The 19074-nt window shown below is 42.0% G+C and overlaps 2 protein-coding genes across 2 annotated transcripts in view; one reads left to right on the forward strand and one right to left on the reverse strand.

Annotated features, from left to right (window-relative positions):
• Positions 1-1909: 1909 nt before the first annotated feature.
• vbp1 (von Hippel-Lindau binding protein 1) lies at positions 1910-9346 on the forward strand. The gene is made up of 6 exons (XM_069707990.1): positions 1910-2009; positions 3708-3832; positions 4242-4308; positions 4828-4926; positions 5227-5365; positions 5844-9346. The coding sequence occupies exons 1-6, from the start codon at positions 1926-1928 to the stop codon at positions 5918-5920; spliced, it is 591 nt and encodes a 196-aa protein (XP_069564091.1). The 5' UTR covers positions 1910-1925; the 3' UTR covers positions 5921-9346.
• A 3647-nt stretch (positions 9347-12993) lies between these two features.
• Positions 12994-19074, reverse strand: part of rab39bb (RAB39B, member RAS oncogene family b) — a 10890-nt gene continuing 4809 nt past the window's right edge. The window contains exons 2-4 of the mRNA XM_069708069.1: positions 18749-19031; positions 15333-15513; positions 12994-14706 (exon numbers count right to left, since the gene is read on the reverse strand). Coding sequence (XP_069564170.1) covers positions 14461-14706; positions 15333-15513; positions 18749-18963 — 642 coding nt within the window. The 5' untranslated portion in view covers positions 18964-19031 and the 3' untranslated portion in view covers positions 12994-14460. The remainder of the gene's footprint in view (positions 14707-15332; positions 15514-18748; positions 19032-19074) is intronic.

Below are 19074 nucleotides of genomic sequence, written 5' to 3' on the forward strand. Positions count from 1 at the left end.
ACCTTCAACCTTTTTTTTTTTTTTTTTACTTGGAGTATTGATTTAGTATTTGACAGTAAAGTCTTCCTTATTCAATATGTGGGTTCTACTACAACTTCATGTGCAGCGATTTTGGCATCTTCTCTTTGACTTTCCAGCTAGTTATTCTGGTAGTTTCCATGATTACAGGGTCAGTTTACCTTCACTATGAACACATATGTTCTCATTTACCCCGAGTGGTGTCTACACTTGCAGACAGTTGGAATAGTTGGGGTCTATTTTTTGGGGGGAGGGGGGGGGGGGGGACTAAACATGACATCCACTGATTATTATCTAAAATGTGTGCTTAAAATAATGTTAATTTGTATTTTATTTGTTAGATTACATCTGCATGTTTTCTTTTTCTTTTATGAAATTCAGCTGTAAAAACAGCCAGAATCTCTAAAAAAGTGAAAACTTGAATGGATGTTTTTAATATTTGTCAGTACGAAATGTCAGTGACATGGCTTTTGTTTTTGTCCACGCTGTGAGAAAAATTGCAACAAAATTTGAAACTCTGCCTCTGCTCTGCATTAACATCAAGAAAAATTCATTTCCATGTGGTTTGCATACGATGCTGCAGGCTTTAGAGGACTTTTTCTAAATCAGCCAAAGCAGTGGAATAATTCAAATCAAGTCAAAATCAAAGCTCAGACCACTTTTGAGGAGATGTTCTGAGCTTACTAACAATATTTATATTGAAATTACCACCCGATTGTGCCTCTACTGTCCATTACAGTACAAACCTGCTCATTAATTTGAAAAGTATTAAATTATTTGATCTACTTTGATAAATAAAAGCTTGTTTATGACTGTAGCAACAGTTTGTACGTCTTTTTATTTGTCACATTTCTTCCAGTTCTAATGTTTAATTCTACATGGTTGTGTTGTAATTTTACATTTATAGCTCTCATATGTGACTTATCATTCTTTTTTTTGTTTTCGTGGACACGCAACAGCAGAAACAAAAGTACAAGTTTTAAGTTAGTCATTGATTATAAACTACATGTTTAAAATAGCATTGGACTAATGTATTATTTTTTTTTATCTGTGTATTATCCTCCATGTTTTTATTTCTGAAGTGTGTCTGTGACATTTTATCTAAGTGCCTTTTACACAGGAAAAGTCAAATCTTTCTGATTCGAAGTTCATTTGACAACATTTGTTTTCATAAAGAGTTTGATTATTGAAGTGGTAAAAAAAAAAGAGAAATACATGCCATGACAGCAGAGATGAAAACTCTGAAAATAATAACAAGTGTGATTTGAGATTTATATGGAAAAAAAAAATCCTAAATTTGTATGTTGAAGCATAAAAGCTCTAATAATATCACTGTGAAAGTAATTTACGACAAGCCCTTTGTGCACCCTTTCTGTAAGTCAGCACTTCTGCAGACTTTGCCGGAGGGAATTACCCACAGTTCCTAGCAAAATTTGCGACGTATTAAACGTGGTTGTCTTCTCGTTGTCCTGACAAAATGTCTGCATTTGATTTACTAACATTAATGCTTTTCTGGTAATTAGCTAAAACTACCTATCTATCTATCTATCTATCTATCTATCTATCTATCTATCTATCTATCTATCTATCTATCTATCTATCTATCTATCTATCTATCTATCTATCTATCTATCTATCTATCTATCTATCTATCTATCTATCTATCTATATATATATTATTTTTCATTATTCATTTAATCAGTAATGTATTATTTTTGGGCGGGGAAGTGTGGCATTTTTTTTCTTATCCAATAGCGATGCCAGCAGGGTGTGATTTCGAGGACGCTGCAGTGGCAGCCTGTGGCCGCTAGAGGCAGCCGAGGCTCCGCTCCCCTCTTCATGCGCCTTTGCGTGTTGCGCGTCAAGGAAGGAAGGAGCAGCCTCTCTCTCTCTCTCTCTCTCTCTCCATGATGTCGGCGACCATAGACAGCAGCAACGCCGTGCAGGCGACAAAGAGAAAGCACCTCGGGATCCCCGAAGCGGTGTTTGTGGTGCGTACGCCCCGTTATCTCTCGTCTTGTCGCCCGCGCGCACCGTAATTTACGAGGTTTGGCGGACATTTGCGGTCGGAGCCGGCGTGTGGGCGCGTCACGCTGGCTACGAGCTAGTTAGCTGAGCTAGCGGGGCGAGCTAACAGCGTTAATCCTGCTGTGTGTGTGTGTGAGTGAGAGTGTGTGTGTGTATATATATGTGTGTGTGTGCGTGCAGGGCGGCTGCTGCCATCTATGGACATCGCTGCGTCTTCCTTTCACCGCGCCCAGTTCCCCTCTTCGGTCCCTGGAGATGTTTCTGCTCCCGAGAGCCGCTTTTCCTCAACGAGTCTCTTGGTGCTATCAGCTATCAGCTATGATGCTGCTGCCGTTCAGAGTTGATGGACCACTATCACCCAGTATTGAGTGACCGTCTGAAGGCTTGTCTTGTCAGACGTCTGTTCACGGAGCTGCCGGCTGACAGGTCACCCAAGTGCCCAAAACCACGCTGTGAAAATACTACGTTTAATAAAGTTAATTGCTTTATTAAAATGAATGTATTGCCAGTATTATCACCACAAAAAAAAATCTACTTAAAATATGAAAAGTAAAAGTGGTTCAGTAATCGCTCCCTGTCGGTGTTTGTGATGTCTTTAGGATTCATATTACTGCTGTAGATATTTAGGGGTTGTGCTGATTTTAATGACTTTGTTTGTCAGTTTATTCTCCAGTGAAACAATATGAAGTTAGTTTTGTCTTTTATATATATATATATATATATATATATATATATATATATATATAAGCGTAAAAGACTGTCTTGAAAGCAAATGTCTTTTTTTTTTTTTTTCCTTATGTGACCATAAAACACTTTTGAGAGAAAATTTCTGTCCCTGCAATTAAAAATCGAGCTTGTAAGTAAAACTATACGAACTGAGACTAAATTCATTTGGATTGTCAAACACTAAATGATTGATAAATGGCGGATCGGCAGCGCGATCGTTTGTGAAACTATTCTTTTGCAGTATTCTCGAGTTCACGCGCGGAACTAAAGGGAGAAGGAACCATTACGACGACATGAAATTAGACGTTTTTGTGACAAATAAGATTGCCGTTTGAGTCATTTTTGAGCAAAAATGCCAATTATTCTGTAGTTTCAGTCTCTTAATTGTGAGGATTTGCCTGTTTTTCTTTCTTGTGTGATACGGAACTAAATTTCTTTTGGGTTTTGGACAAAACAAGTGATTTGAAGATGTCCTGCACTGTCGCTGTTTTCTGGCATTTTAAAGATGATAAAATACCTCATTAATAGGTGGGGGGGGAAAAAAGCCACCAGATGATTAATTAATCAGTAAAACAAATATTTATCAGTTGGCTCTTCTCTAATGAAATTTCCAGGCGTGTGCGCAGCCGATATTGACCAACGGACCTTTTTCACAGCAGATGTTTTCACTCTTCATCCCACTTTTTCTTTCGGAGGCCGCAGTGAGACATTCGTCCGCGTCATGTCATTGTCGTGCGTTAGTGGTTGTAGACTTAACGTGAGCAACAACAACAACAAAAAAGCATAGTTTGTCCACCAGGGAGCACTGTCAAAGGAAATGTCTTCGCAAACGTTTCATCCTCCGGAGTGCAGTCGCGTCCGATATGTTTTTAATTGTTCATAATAATTCAGTCCTGTTTTATTTATTTTTTTGATGTCTCGGCTCACTTTTACAGGAGGATGTCGATTCTTTTATGAAGCAGCCCGGCAACGAGACGGCAGACTCGGCGCTGAGGAGGCTGGACGAACAGTACCAGAAATATAAATACATGGAGCTCAACCTGTCTCAGAAGAAACTCAGGTAACGCCAACAAAAGGACGCCACCGCTTTTGCAGTTTTACGGTTGTTACAAATGACGGTGATAGATATATTTGGACGTTACGGAGTTGTCGTGTTATTAGAATTATGGTGTAAATATCAAAACATCAGCGATTTATGACCAAAGATTTCATTGTGTTCCGGTCACCTTTCTAGCGGAACAGCCCATAATTACACTTGAGAGGGCTCTTTAGTCAACTGCTGAGTGGAAAGGGTTTATTCTCATAGTTAACTTTACTCTTAAGTCTTTGCATTGTTATATTTTATGGTATTTTGAGCCCACTTTTTAGAGAATTTCCATGTTTTAAAGTAATAACACTGGTGTTGTTTTTGTGATAATCTCATGATGTCCTTTCTTGACTAAAAGCATTTTATTTCTCTGTGCGCGCAGGTTGAAAAACCAGATCCCGCAAATCACACAGACGCTAGAAATCCTACGACACATGCAGAAGAAAAGGGTGCGTGTAACTTTAAAACGCTGCAATCCGCTTTTCCCAAATACTTTTCCATAATCTGGCGGTAAACCTGTCGACAAGTTGCGCTGAACTCAGACCGCCAGTACGGTGGTTAGTTTGCACAAATTTAAAGTTTTGCTTGTGCTTGAATTTGATTTATCATTTTACATTATTTCACATGTTTACCATTTTTTGTGGGGTTGTTTCCACCCCCCCCCTTTCTGCTCATCAATAACTGGCCATCACTTTAGTAAAGATGCTTTGTCTTGTGGCTGCTAACAAAAATGTAAATTTGAAGCGCTTTGGTTTAGTTTCTGTTGAGTCAGGAAATGTGACGGTCGGCTTTGATTGGAAAACGTTGTTACCATGTCGTAAAACTAGAAAATTCCTTCTCGGGCTTTGGAAGTTTTTTTGAAATTCCCGCCTCATGCGTGAGCAGTTTTGAGATGCGCCCTGTTACCGTTTCAAAACCAGACAGAACTGGCCTTCTGACCGAGTTTGCCGTGTTTCCCGTTTTCCCAGGAAACCACAGAGCCCATGGAAACACACTTCCTACTGGCTGACAACGTTTACTGCAAGGCCTCAGTGCCGCCCACCGACAAAGTCTGCCTATGGTTAGGGGTAAGTAGTGCCCGGGGTAAACTTGTATTGGAAAGAAGACCGAAAAAAGAAAAAGAAATTTCATTCTGATGGATGCATAATTTGAGCGTTAAGCAGAATTCCTGAAAATCATTTCACTTCAAAAAGATGAAAACAAAAGCAGGATGAATGCAGTGAAAAGCTCGGGAGACGTCGGGAGGTTCAAGTCGGTTCATTTTTTTTTTTAAACGTCACAGTTCTTGTACTGGTTATTCATATGAAGCCGGGTGCTGCTCTCTTCATATCCCCCCCCCCCACCTCCTACCCTCCCACCCCCAAAAGGCCAACGTCATGTTACAGTACGACATCGATGAAGCCCAGGCTCTCTTAGAGAAGAACCTGTCCACCGCATCTCGTAACCTCGAGACACTCGAGGACGATCTGGATTTCCTGCGAGACCAGTTCACCACCACCGAAGTCAGTATCCTTCCACCAAGTAGTCCGCCCAGTTTGGGCTCTCGGCAGTTTCTTGGCGATAACTTCATGGGTTTTTGTTGATTATTATTATTATTATTATTATCATATTTATTTTCCCCAGTGGTCGGGGAAACAAAGCAATTGTGTTGAAAATGGTTGATAAAATAACACTTCTGATTCATTTCACGTCTAAAAATGATAAGCTGAGAGGTGTTTCTGTAAAGAACCGTCTTCGATGTTCACATTTTCAAAAACACCACAGGTAAGTGAAAAACAGTTTAGGACATTTTAAAGCATGTTGTTTTCTCTCGTGAGAATTTTCGCCACACGTCCTTCCCAATTAAAAACAAGTTCAGTGTTATTTACACGCCCAGTTCTGAAACAAGAGACAATGTTGTTGTTGTTGTTGTTGTTTTTTTAAATGGCTAATTCAAAGAAATGACCCGGCTGCCGTTGTTCCTTTAACTCGCCGCTCCCCTCAGACATGGCGCGAGTCTACAACTGGGACGTGAAGAGAAGGAGCAAAGAAAACCTCCTCAAGTCGGGAGACAAGTCTTAATATCGACGGGACAGCGTCCACACACACACCCCCCCCCACACTTCTGCTAACTATCTCTCCTTAGCCAATAATAACAACAAACCCCCCCCTCCCCCCCATCCCCAAGTCACATGTATGGTCACCCCAGAGCTCGGCACACGGAGGGCATGTTTGAAATATTGCCGGAAGTCGTCGAGTTCTCGATTGTGAACTCTTCGAGGTGGTTTTGGTCGCCCGTGTCGGTGCCGCGCGTGAAGCCGGCGAACTTCGACCGCGCCCGGATTTCCGATTTGCCCCCCCCGTCCGGCCGAGCTCGCACTTCCACCACGACTTTTTCTGTTGATTTGTTACTTTTTAAAGTATTTTTTCAAGTAAAAAAACTAACGAAAAAAACAAAGGCAACGATGCAATTTTTGTATTCTTTTTATTGGTTCGAGTACGCTCCGGTTATCATTTGGCAGATCATGAGTGAGGGCTCTCTCGCATCGTCTTCTCCTCCCGGTGTTTTCCTTCCTTGCCGACCTGACCACTTTCACACGTGGGACTTTTAGTCGAGTTATTGATGAAGCACAGTTGCCGTTAGCAGAATCCGGCTCGCTGGATGACAGTAATCTTTAACAGAAGAGCGCAGAATAAATTTGCCTTTTGGCTTGGGTTTCCACTTCCAACAGGACTTTTAGGAGTTCAGAAGGATCAACTTGTAGTCCTGCTTCACACCCGCTGCTCCTCCTCCTTCGTCCTTTTGACTTTCAACATCTCTTCCTCCTCCTCCTCCTCCTCCTGCTCCTCCTCTCCTTTTTGCCGCTGTTCTGTCTGTATTTATTTGTCTCTCACTGTACTCATTAAACAATGAATGAAGTAAAAGAAGATCATTTGGGCAAAGAGACGAGACCTTGACGTGATGCTCTGTGTGTGTTTCATTTTCTCACAACAGAGACGGTAAAAAAAAATAAAAAAAATTTACAATTGGCTATAAGCGATAAAACAAGCCAGTGAGCAACAACACAGCGTATTATAAGTATTATAAGTACCCACAGCTGAGGGTGTACAGAGGACCACAGGTGTCGGGAAAAGACTTTTTTTTTTATTTTTAATTTTTTGAAGCCCAACTGGAAGATTTTAAAATGAATCTAATATCGTAGTTCACAGAGCTGAAAATGGTCTGGAATTAACACAACGTTTTCAATATGCACTGTTTTTGAGTTTATGGTTCAAAATATGTTCATAAAATTAACAAAACCTGTTTAACATTGAGGGAAATATGTTCATTGTATTACTCATTTCCAAAGTCCTTCAGAGACCCCTAGTATGGTCTGCATGCGCTCTAAACGCTGCCGTGATTTGATTTGATTTGATTTTTGTGTCGCTGTCAAGTCAACTGGTCCCTAACCTCAATCCTGACCCTCCCCCCTCCCCCCCTATCATTAACCCTCCCACAATGTAACAACCAATCACAGGAAGGGTTTTTTTTTTTTTAATTAAAGAATTAATACATTTAAGGAGCTGCCAGCGAAATTTAAATTTAAATTTTGGCTTTCCTGGAAATGAATTAAATTCAGTGACATTGAGATAAAAAAAAAAAAAAAAACTGAAGCAAATAAGTTGAATTGGGGTAAAAAAAAAAAACCGCTCAGTGGGAGAAACAGTCAAGCTGGTTAGTGGAGGACTTTATTATTATGGAAAAAAAACCACGGCTTAAATCCACAAGTTTACATGACGTTTTCTTCCAGCTACAACACAGCACCCCTGGAGAGTTTTAACCTTCGAACAGTGCATGCTGGGAAATGTAGTCTTTAGAAACTTGTGTGCTCTTTTGCCAGTACGTTAATTTAACACATTTCAAGAAGAGACGATTGAGGTTCTGTGCACTCTCACGGTGTGATTGTGTGATTTGTGTCCTCAGTGCTTCCCCCTAGTGGTAAAGTGTAGATCTGCAGCACAAAAAATACACTTTTATTTTTCAACATGACATGTTTTAACTTTTGATAAGAACTTTGTAGACAGCAGCAGTGCAGGGTCCTCAAACTAGGGCTCGGCCCCTCCAAAGGGTCGCCAGAAAATGTAAACGGCTGTGAGATGATTAATGAGTTTTGTGACAAATTGGTTTTGAGGTTTTTGTTTTGTTTTGTTTTTTTGCTCTAAAGTTGTTTTGTTTTGTGAAACATTTGATCATTTTGAACATTTGCCAATTTGTTTTAGCACAGTTAAAAGTAAAAAAAAAAAAAGTGTTTTTAATATTATTTAAGTATATGATAAAATTGCACTGAAGTACAAATATGTGCATCTGGGGAAGGGATGGCTGGATTTATTTAACAAAACAGATGGTGGTTTTGTTCCTCATTGTCAAGTCAAGCCATGATTTAATCTAAAAGTATTATTAGTTTTCCAGCTATAGTTCACACAAACAAGGCAAAGACCAAAAAAAAAACCTCGGTGTTCAAAAATAGCAGCGAGAACAGGTTTATGTTTCCAGTCACATTTTATTTATTTTTTATTTTTTTAGTACATTTCAGTTTGTTGATAGATAAGTAGAGCAGAGGAAGAGAAACTGTCTGCTTTGACCCGGCAGAATTAAGGACGGCGATATACAGTGTTTCCTGTACGGCTCGGAGGGATGAAAAGAACCAGTGAAAACATCATTTCCGTTGAAACTTGGCTCCTGTAAGTCACACCGAGGGCAGAAAAGCTGTTGTCACCCAGTAGGTTACATGCTTTTAGAGTACAGGTGAACTGATACCCGTCGGAGGAAAGCCCGGCTTAAAGGTTAAAACACGACAACAGACCGGTGATTATGTCTTACTCTGGGTTTGTCCAAATCACCGGCTTGACCTTCAGTCGCTTTTAAACAATGTTTGTCTTGTGCGCAAAGTCAAAAGAAAAAGGATCGCGTGGAAAGACTCGAGGTGAAGCCGGTGCATTTTGCTTCTAACATTTAAGACTCATGATGTCGGTTAGAGTCCCAGTTTTACAGGTTTCAGTATTATCGAACAACTAGAATGCAAATTTTGACAGGAAGACAAGTTCCTTGGCGAGAAATGTCACGGAGATTTAGTAACATTCGGACATTTTGGTGGATTTGTTGACCGGCGTTAATGGTGAGGCCAGAGACGATAGTTTATTAGTTAAAAACCCCTCCGGCCCGCCTTTTGGACGGGTGCTTACCGAGCTGCTTATCGTTTTTATGCTAAGCTAAACTAACTGGCTTTAGCTTTAGGTTCATATTTACTGCAGCCTGCGTTTTAGCTCCAGTTTGTGCTACGTATTGGCGTTTGGTATATTTGAGTCACAAAGCGAGGCCTGCATTTCTGAGAGAGATAATTCCCCAGTGACAAAAAAAACCAACAACATACCAAAGACGTTCTGAAGGTGTTACGTGAACCCGCAAAGAATTTAGCCACCAACCGGATTAACCAGTTTCCACCCACTGCATGAAAAAAAAGCTTTTTTTTTTTTTTTTTTAGTCCATTTCCATTTTTTCAGACGTTTCAGTGACCGGGTTCTCAAACGCAAACAAAGCGATCTGTAGGCTACCCGGATACAAAACGTGCAGGAGTTGCATTTATTTTTAATTTTTTTTTTGGTAACTGCTCAAAAATCTTTTCATGGTGCAGCAGGTGGATATTTTTTTTGAGAACCTAATCTCTTCATTAAGAAAGGCTGGTTTAGCTCTGTGACTCAAATGTGGCGATAATACATGAGGCGCAAAGCGAGGCGTCGGCGGCGGCGGGGTCGGCTGATCTTGGCAGTAAATACGAAGCCACAAAACAGTGGGTTGGCTTCATTTAGCAATATTAAGCGTGAACGAGAGAGTCAAAACAAGAGGTCACAAAACCTCACCGAACAACACCTACTTATGACACCAGGAAGTAGCTGCTCTCGGCAAGGAAATAGTTTTTTTTTTTTTTTAGTTTTCATTTTGTGCAGCATTGATAGCGCCCACTTTATACTGCCAGCTGAGGTGAGTCCAGCCGTGTTTGGTATTCTGTGTTCGAACACCGCCTCGGTGAAACCGAACGCTGCCAAGGACCCCGGCGGAGCGACGACGCGGAGTGCCAGTAAATCACCGTGTACGTTTCTCTGGCGACGCGCCAAAAAAAAAAAAAAAAAAGCAGATCGCTCTGCTCTCGGGACACAAAAAAAAACCCGCTTTCCATCACTGCGTTAAAAAAAAAAAAATGCCCTTCCTCGATCGTTTCACACGTCCTGAGGTGACCTCGTCTCCGAGCGTTCGAGTTTTGGTTTCAGATCGGTAAAAGACACGATTTCAGTTTCAGTGATCTCGTGCGAAGTGCCGAGGACTCTTCGCTGGGAGGGAACCCGAGTTCGCTCGCGGGCCGCGGTTTCAGATGAAGACTCAAAACATTTCGAGCCGCTTCCAAGGCCGTCAGCGGATGAAGGCCTAAGTGGGTAATTGCTTGCTGATTTCACGCAGATTGTGTTTTTACTGGAATCAGCTGACTGCTGTCGAAGCGTCTTTATAGGATCGGACCCGACTTTGCGAATTAACGATCATGGGACGTGTCTTGTTGTTGTTGTTTTTTTTTTTAACCATTTCACTCATTTTTGACACACTGCAGCCCCAAATGGTGTTTGATGGAAAGAATAATCAATCTCATTTTCACAGGTGATTAGCCTAGGCGTTGATTTAAACGGTAAGCCGACGAGAAACTCCGGCTTCAGAGGGAGTTGTGAGCGGGGAGCTGACTTCCAAACCGCGCGAGGTTTTCATCAAAATAAATCTGAATAGATTAAAAAAAAAAAAAAAAAAAAGACCTTTTCGTGTAGACATGGATATTACAGTTATAGTCGAGACAAACTTCATTGTGATCCTGTAAAAAACATGCAGCTCCAAAATATCCTCTTTTTACAAGCAAAGAAATATTTGACAATGCGTTTCTGACATCCGGTGTGTTTTAAAAAGGTTTTATTTAACCTTAATAATCAGGAGAACTTCCTCCACCCGTAAAGGATATTTGAAGTGTTTTTCTTGCGATTAATTAAACCCCTAAAAACTCCCAATTAATAATCCAAATGACCTTTTTTTTTGCAATAACAAAACCCACAAAGTGCCTTTAAGTGGCTTAAATGTACGAATATATATTATGTGAATGCAAATTTGAATAGAAACAAGAGCAAAACAATTACAAAGGAGGACTAAATTCAAAATAAATTCCCGTCATGGTATTTTAGATGTAGTTTATTGCTACTTTAAATATCAGTTTGACATGTTGGGATATTTTGCTCATTTGCTTTCTTGGAAAGAATTTTGATGAAAGTGTCTCATGTCTGTCCATTAGATGTGAAACTGCAGCTGGTTAGCGTAGCTTAGCATAAAGGCTGGAAATGGGTAGAAAGAGCTAGCCAAGATATTTGGTGTTTGATTAGTGAGCTTTTGTCTGTTTTTTTTGGTGTTTTTTTTTATTACTTTTCCTTTGCGGTTTTCAGACCTTATGCTAAGCTAAGATAAGCAGTAGTATAGTTTCATATATATATATATATATATATGCATGAGAGTGGCATTGAGTTTCTCATCTAACCCCTTAGCTGGAGGCGAAGGAGCATATTTCTACTCTCACCCAGACGGACCGTCCGACCTGTCGACTTCATGGCGTCCGCTCGGGGAACGTTTTAAGTGTTTCAGTAGACAGCTCTAGTCATGATGCAGCAAGGCAGACGGAGGAAACGTTTTTTGTTTTTCTAAAGTGGTTGTGGGATAAAAGAGAGCCTCATTGTCAAATTTCAAAAACACAAGGGCGTCAGGGAGAACTCAGGCTTTTTTATTATTTTTTTATTATTATTATTATTATTCCTCGAAGGACTTTTGAAGATCGATCTGTCTGGCATTAGTATCACACTCACTTTAATAAGGAATAATGCGGTGTGTTTAGCTGTGGAAAGGGATTATTACTATTAGAATAATTGCAAAAGAGTTTTTCCACCTCGACTGGAAATATTTCTCATTCACACGTGACAACTCGGTGTTAAATTGAACCTCCTGTCCTACTGATACATTCATGTAAAAAAAAAAAAAAAGGAAAAGGACGTACACAAAACTCTTTGGAAACCCATAAAAAGAAGGCATACAGCGTGAGAAAAGGAAGCCAGTACAGAATCCTCACCGGCCTAAAGAGGACTGCTACGATTATTGATTTGGAAAATAAATAATCTGCGCTGTGATCACGTGGGAATGTAGACCAGATTAATAAAACGTAAATAATACGATATTTATCCCTACATCTGCAGCAATGTCAGACAAAATAACGTTTTCATATTTCTTAAGGAGAGTGGCAACGCTCCAAAAAAAAAAAATGTATTGATATTTAGATCCACACCGAAGCATTCAGGGGCATAAAATCAGTCACTTAAGGTGCATTTATTTTCTACCAATTCTACAAGTGTCTTTCCAGTTCTTCTCCGTGTTTAAAAGACTTAAAATAATTTATTAATTTGTTGCAAACAGCCAAATATATTAGCTCATGGTTAGCAAATTACTATATTTGGTCCAGTGATTTTTTTTTTTCCTATTTCTGGAATTTAAAGGAACACTAACTGGCCTGAAGTTAAAATGGTAGTTTAACAATAAAATAAATCCATACTTTTAGGGAATTGGAAATAGGCTACTTCACTTGGACGAAAGGACAGATTTGTGAGGCTACCACTAGCAGCTTGCAAACTAACAAACTTTAACATCTTATATCTTGTTAAATTTATCAAAAAGAAGTGTTTAAATAACGACTCGTAACAGCAGGAGAGTTATCTCTCTTTTTTTTTTTCTGCATGATAATTTCTTGGCCTCGAATCCCGGCTCGTTGCCAGGCAACCGCTCGGAGAGCCCGGCTAGCTGTTTCCTAATGCCGACGATCTGTGTGCTGAGCTGACATGAATCTAACGGTCTCTTGACAGGAACGTCATATTTAATGTGCAGCCATGAGAGCGCTATTGGTCTTTTCATTTAACCCTCCCGTAAAGCGAATAAAAAAATCAAATTAAAAAAAAAAAAAAAAAAAATGGCACCTAAATGTCAAACTATTCCTTTAAAATAAACATCAAGCAGAAAACTGGCTTAGTTTGTCAAGTATCCCACTAAGCGTTGATTTTTGCATCAAAGTTTAATATTGTAATAAAACCGGGCTGAATGTGGTTGAAATTGAAGTGGCTGAAACATAAAAGTTTGACGTTATACTGCGCTTGCACACAAAGACGAGGAAAGACATATTGCTCTGAACAAATTTGAACCTTGTCGTGTCCCTGTACTTGAATTCTGCGTTTGGTTTACTGGGTGGCCAGTTGTAGCCTCTTGACGTGACTGTATCAGGGCGCGGTTCGCTCTGTGGTACGCGTGCGTCGTGGGTAGTAACGTGGTTCCGTTTGTGCGGTCCGTTCATCGAGTTTCCTTCGGCGTGGTCCGCTTCCTCTCTGTCGGTTTTCGCCGGCAAGAAACAAAATATCGCCCGTTCGCTCATTTGCTTCTTCAAATGTCCCAAATGAGGCTCCACAGTTAAGACGGACTTGGCTATTATAAGGTGCTTTCTGGCTCCGGCGTTCCTGTCGCTCCACCTTCGCAATCGTCCGGTGAATGGCAAACCATTAGGAGTTGGTTTTTTTGTTTTTTAAGTCCACCTCGGTCGGGTTAAGCTGTACACGTTGTCTCTTCCTGCTTTTAGGAGTCTCTTAGGAGCCGGATGGGTGACGGGGTTTTGTTATAGTGTTGGTATTTAGCAGAATTATAGTGAATGCAGCCATGTGGTCAATGTCATTGAGCTCACTGGAGGCCTAAATTGCTGCGAGAGAATTAAAAGCGGCAACAAAAATTCAGCAGTCTGTGAAGGAAATTGTTCTCCTCTCGTAATATTTGGGACCTCCAGGGCTCCTCCATTGAGCTCTGATGGAGCAAAAATGTCAGCAGGACTCTTGATGAGGAAGGTTCGATCGAGGCCCTCCTAAAATGTTCTGAATGAAAAACGCGAAGGGGGTGGGAGGGGGCGGAGGGGGGGGGGGGGATGTAGGACACCAACGTAAAAGTGATCGCTTTGTACGTGATCGTGTAATTGCATATTGAGAGGAGAAGGTCAGTGGGAGGAGAGGCGAAGGAAGATGGGAGGAAAGAAAGACGAAACAAGTCGAGAGCGTCATCGTATTTTTGACAAAGAGCCGCAACGGATCCTCTTTCTAAGGCCTTTGTTCGACTTTCAGGAAGGGGGATTTTCGGGAAAGAAGCCCAAAACAAAACTTAAAGGAGCTCGATCGCGGGAGCCCATGAATGAGCATCTCCGTGATCCTTCCCCGCCGAGAAATTAAACGTATTACAGAAATGGGCGCAACCCCTTTTGAGCCACCCGCCCAAGTTCAAGGTGTTCCCTCTCCACCCTTCGACGAGCCTCGTCGTCGGAGGTTTCCCCCAAACGTCCCGTTCTGGTATAAGTCAGTCGAAAGTACCACAGAGGGCTTTCCCTACAGTTTCAGTCCGAAGGCCGACATCTCAGTCCGTCGGCCCTCTCCCCCTCTGAATCCTTCCCTCCCCTTGAAAACCTTCGGTCCCGTCGATGAAGACTCTTCCCGGATCAACAGAGACAGCGGCGGTCGCTCTTGGTCACCTCCTCGGACGAGTGCACCACGTTGGGCACGAACCCGCTCTTCACGCCCTCCCAGCCCTCCTGGATCGTGATCTCCCCGGACCGCACCAAGGCGAAGATGTCTCTGGTCAGCTCGGTGAAGGCGTGCTCCACGTTGATGGCGTCGCGGGCCGACGTCTCCACGTAGCGCATCCCGTACGCCCCCGCCAGCTTCTCCGCTTCCTGGCGGGTTACCTGCGAGATCAAACGAGTTTAGGTGAATCTTTCCCATTGGGGGCGGGGTGGGGGGGGGGGGGGGGACGTAACTAACCCTCTGAGAAGCACAAGTTGAGCCACACATTGATAATGAACAATTGGGTGTCGTTGCAAAACCACAAGACTGAACAAGAAGCTTCTCGTCGGTAAATTAGCCTCCCAGATCCTTAAATCACGAGAGCGAGCGAATCCAGATGGAAATAAAGTGACTAAGACAGGAAGTGTGACATAACTCCCCGCTTTATTCGATTTTCGCCCCGCTCCTGCAACGTTCTTCTGTGCGAGCGCACGGGCACGCTGTTGTGCGCGGCGCTTTGCGGTGTCATCCTCTGATGTCTGAACTTTCAATCGGGATATTTTTGCTCTCTTGTCTGCCAGCCGCCGCGAGAGAATCAAGCGGCGACAGCCCGCCTCTGAACCGAAAGCGTGCTGATCTAAATGTGAACGGAGGGCTATTTTTAAACCTGCAGACTTTGATCAACATGCCTACCGGGCAACTTTCAAAAGTGCCACTTTCCCCCCCTCCCCACCCCCCGTGGCGTCAAATTTACACCCAACGCGTCTTTCGCCAGGAACTCTCGAGTCCGCTTTTACTCCGTACACACCTGGCGCTGCGCCTCCAGGTCGCACTTGTGGCCCACCAACAGGAAGACGATGCTGTGTGGCTGGACGTGGCTCCGAGCCTCCTCCAGCCAGTCGTGGACGTTCTGGAAGGAGCGACGATTGGTGATGTCAAAGAGGAGGAGCCCGCCCACAGAGTTGCGGTAGTAAGCCCTGGTGATGGACCTGAGAAGGACGTAGAAATCAGAGGAAAGCATTCAGATCAGGCGCCGGTGTTTTTCTTGGGTGCGAAATCTCTCCCCCCCCCCCCCCCCCCTCCCCCAAATTTGACCGAGTTAACGTTTTTTGTTTTTTTTTCTTGCGTCAAAAAGGGTAGTTGGCTAACCGACTAATCCTTGGCATTAACGACGGGTTAGTTTACAACCATCGGCTGGTTAGCCGGACGTCCCACCGTTCGCAGCTTCCGTTACAGACCGGATGAACACACAGATGATTCTTTAAAACATTTTTTTTGGGGGGGAGGGGGGAGTTTTGTGGGATTTTTTTTTTGCTTGTACAAACGAAAAGGCGGATTTTCTTGTATGTTCAGGAAAAATGCAAAAAAAGAATCCACAATCGTTGAGTGGGAGCCGCGTTGTTCATCGCCGCGCGAAAGGAGAGGAAGAAGGCAGGATTAGTCGACGGGAGGGGATACTGTAAGACCTGGAAGATCTTAGTCAGCGAGATGACACGCGCATATTTTATAGAAATATATACATATATATGTATATATATATTTAAGGAAGCAAGCAGCAGATGAAGCAACAGAGATTTAAGAGCTGTGCGCTGCCGCGAACGGTCCAAAAATACCTAAAACCGTTGGAGCTTGGCTTTCGTTCAGCATTATGGGACATTGTTTTTGTTGTTGTTGTTTTTGTTTTTTAAGACGAGAAGGCTGATGTTATTCCGCCAACAAAATCCCACGAAAAGACCCAAAACCAACAATACATCGGTGCACTTCTCAGCCTCGGGTGCCCACCGACGATATAAATGTTTTAAAAGCTGTCGACAAAACGTGCCGTTTCAGAAAAGGCTCAATGATTTCGACAAACATGAACGTTACTCCCAAAGGGGTAAATAATCCATTCTGTTGGGGACTATTTTTAGCGTCAGATTAATACATGTTTGAAGAGATTATTTGGACGTCTGGCAGCGGGGCGGTTCGTGCTGGGTCAAATGAAACTACGTGTTCCTCGGGTCACTGGAAATGAACGCGGTTTCGGACGACTCGAGTCGAAGAAGACTCGGAGGCACGGAAAGTTGTCCTTTAGTCGGATCAATTCGTGATTCGTTTTTGGTCATTTAAGTTATTTGTTGACAACAAGGAAAATATCAAACCTATTTTCTGCCACGGAGACAAAAAAGTGACTTACCACAAACAGCTATAAACTTGCAACAACTGAAACTTACAATCCTTGAGTTTGTCATTATGGGACCTAGTTTAGGTCGGCTACTGCTTGTTTTCATTATTTATAACTTGTTGGATTATTTTTTTTTAAATGAATTGATTGCTTGTTTGTCCATTTATTGTCCGAAAATACTGAATTGTGTTGTTACGACTTCCTCAGACCCAAACTAACGTCTTCAAAAAGCTTGTTTTGTCCAATCTTGCCCAATTTTGATGCACAGCTACATGGGACAGATTAAAAACTATGAATTTTCACATTTCTGAGTATCAAACTGTGAATTGTTGGGTGTTTTCGCTTGAAAACAACTTAAATAGTTCATCGATTATTGTAGTGATTATTATAGTGTAATTTCTTTCTTTGCTTCGCCACGAAGCCGGTTTATTCCAGACAGAAACGCCTGCAATATCGTGATAGTGAATTTTAAGGTTTTAAGAGAGGTTGCAGTCGTTTTCTATTTAGAAACAACGCCGCTGGCCTTTTCACACCTCCAAACCTCATTTGAATAACTGCTCTTCCCTCTTCCTGTGCTGTCAAACAAATTCAAAGTGGTAATTCAGGTCTTGAGAGCACTCTGAGCACTTAAGTCTTCCTTCGCATCAAACAATTTCCTAAACAGCTCACTCGACAGCTTGAATTTGAGGCAAACCAATTAAAATGCATCATGTCTTAACGTATTGAAAGAATTAAAAAGAAGGGTTTGTGGGTCTTGATGTGAAAATTTACAGAAATATCACTTCACTGACTGCTGTCAGCTGTTAAGATATCTAATCTTTCTACTCTAACTCTACAAGGAAATTCAACTCAACGAAGAGGGCAAAGGGTCAGGACATCTTTTTTTCTATCTCAATTCTTCAAAAGCAGCTGCTCTGTTTCCCGCTTGAACATATACCATTATGTCAAAGACGACTGTTTCAGTTTCCAAATAAATCAGAATTTAAATAGGTAGACCACAAGTTCTCTATTCTCATCTCTTTTAGCTGCAGGGACAGATGCTTCTGAGTAGTTTGTGGTGCTGCGTAAAAAAGTTTTTTTTTTTTTTAAACAGATTCACTGTCTTATTTTCATGCGGTATGATAGGGCAAATGCAGTAGAAGTCAATGCAGTAAATAAAATGCTTTTTTTTCTTTCTTTCTTTTTAATCCTTCATTCTAGTCCTGATGTCCTTCTAGCTACCAGTCACCAGTACAGATTTGAATTGGTGATTTCAGATGACTTTGTATTTACTTTACTGCGATTCAGACGGATGTGTTGTGTTCATTGCTCCACTGATTTTTCAGCTGTGTTCGTCAATTAATCTTCAGATTCATATTTGACATGCAAAACATTATTATTTCACTGAATAGGCATCCAAGTATCTCAAATTAGCTCCGTCGATCGGCTACAGCACAGAAGTGCTGCCTACAGAATGCATCATCAGTAGCTGTCCAATATTATATATTCAGTTTGTCCTGTCAGGATGAGGCGCTGCGGTAGGCACGGTCGGCAGTTATTTGACTAAAAACTCTGCATTTTCAAGTAATTTCAGACGATTATCATTACAATATTAATTTAAAAATGCACTGTCTGCCAAAAATATACAGACGGTGGTAAAGCAAAGCTTAAAGTGCTTTGGGTTTTGCACCTAAGTGTTATAGCTAATGGACATTAAACTGAGCCATATAAGAATACCTTTTCATACTTTCAACACAGTCAGCTAATAACGCTTCTGTAATAGCTTCTTTTTTTTTTTTAAGCATTTTCTTCTTTTTTTTTTTTACTTGTCACTCTGTGGTATTGCTATTTGAACCTCGCCCCATTTTATGGCAAACAGATGCCATAAATGACCGTGTATTACCTCCCAGCGTGGTCATTAATGCCATCTTATAGTGACGTAATAATATCAATAACCAATAATATTCTCGATAAATATTCTCTAAAAAAATTTTTTTTAAAAAGTCAGCAGACGAAGCCACCACAGTGCAGACTCACTTGTAAAGCTCCACACATTGTTAACATGCCTCCGCTCCTCTCACCTGAACCGCTCCTGACCCGCGGTGTCCCAGATCTGCAGCTTGATCCGTTTGCCCGGCTCGATCTCCACCAGCCGGGAGAAGAAGTCCACGCCGACGGTGGGGTCCGACACCTGGGCGAAGCGACCCTCCGTGAACCGCCGGATCAGACACGACTTGCCCACCGTGGAGTCCCCGATGACGATCAGCCGGAACTGATAGAGCCATATCGCCTCCATGACTTGGCGTTTGCCTGTCTGTCGCTCTCCAGGCGCGTCTTGTGTCGGTCCTGTGGCTGTTGTGAGCTCTGGAGGCGCGCGCGCGCGCGCGCGCGTAAAAGACAGAAAGCG

Source organism: Brachyistius frenatus, unplaced genomic scaffold (assembly GCF_029030835.1).
Source record: "Brachyistius frenatus isolate BFR_SWC_R1_liver_20210118 unplaced genomic scaffold, ASM2903083v1 Contig_73, whole genome shotgun sequence".
In the NCBI taxonomy this organism is placed as follows: Eukaryota; Metazoa; Chordata; class Actinopteri; family Embiotocidae; genus Brachyistius; species Brachyistius frenatus.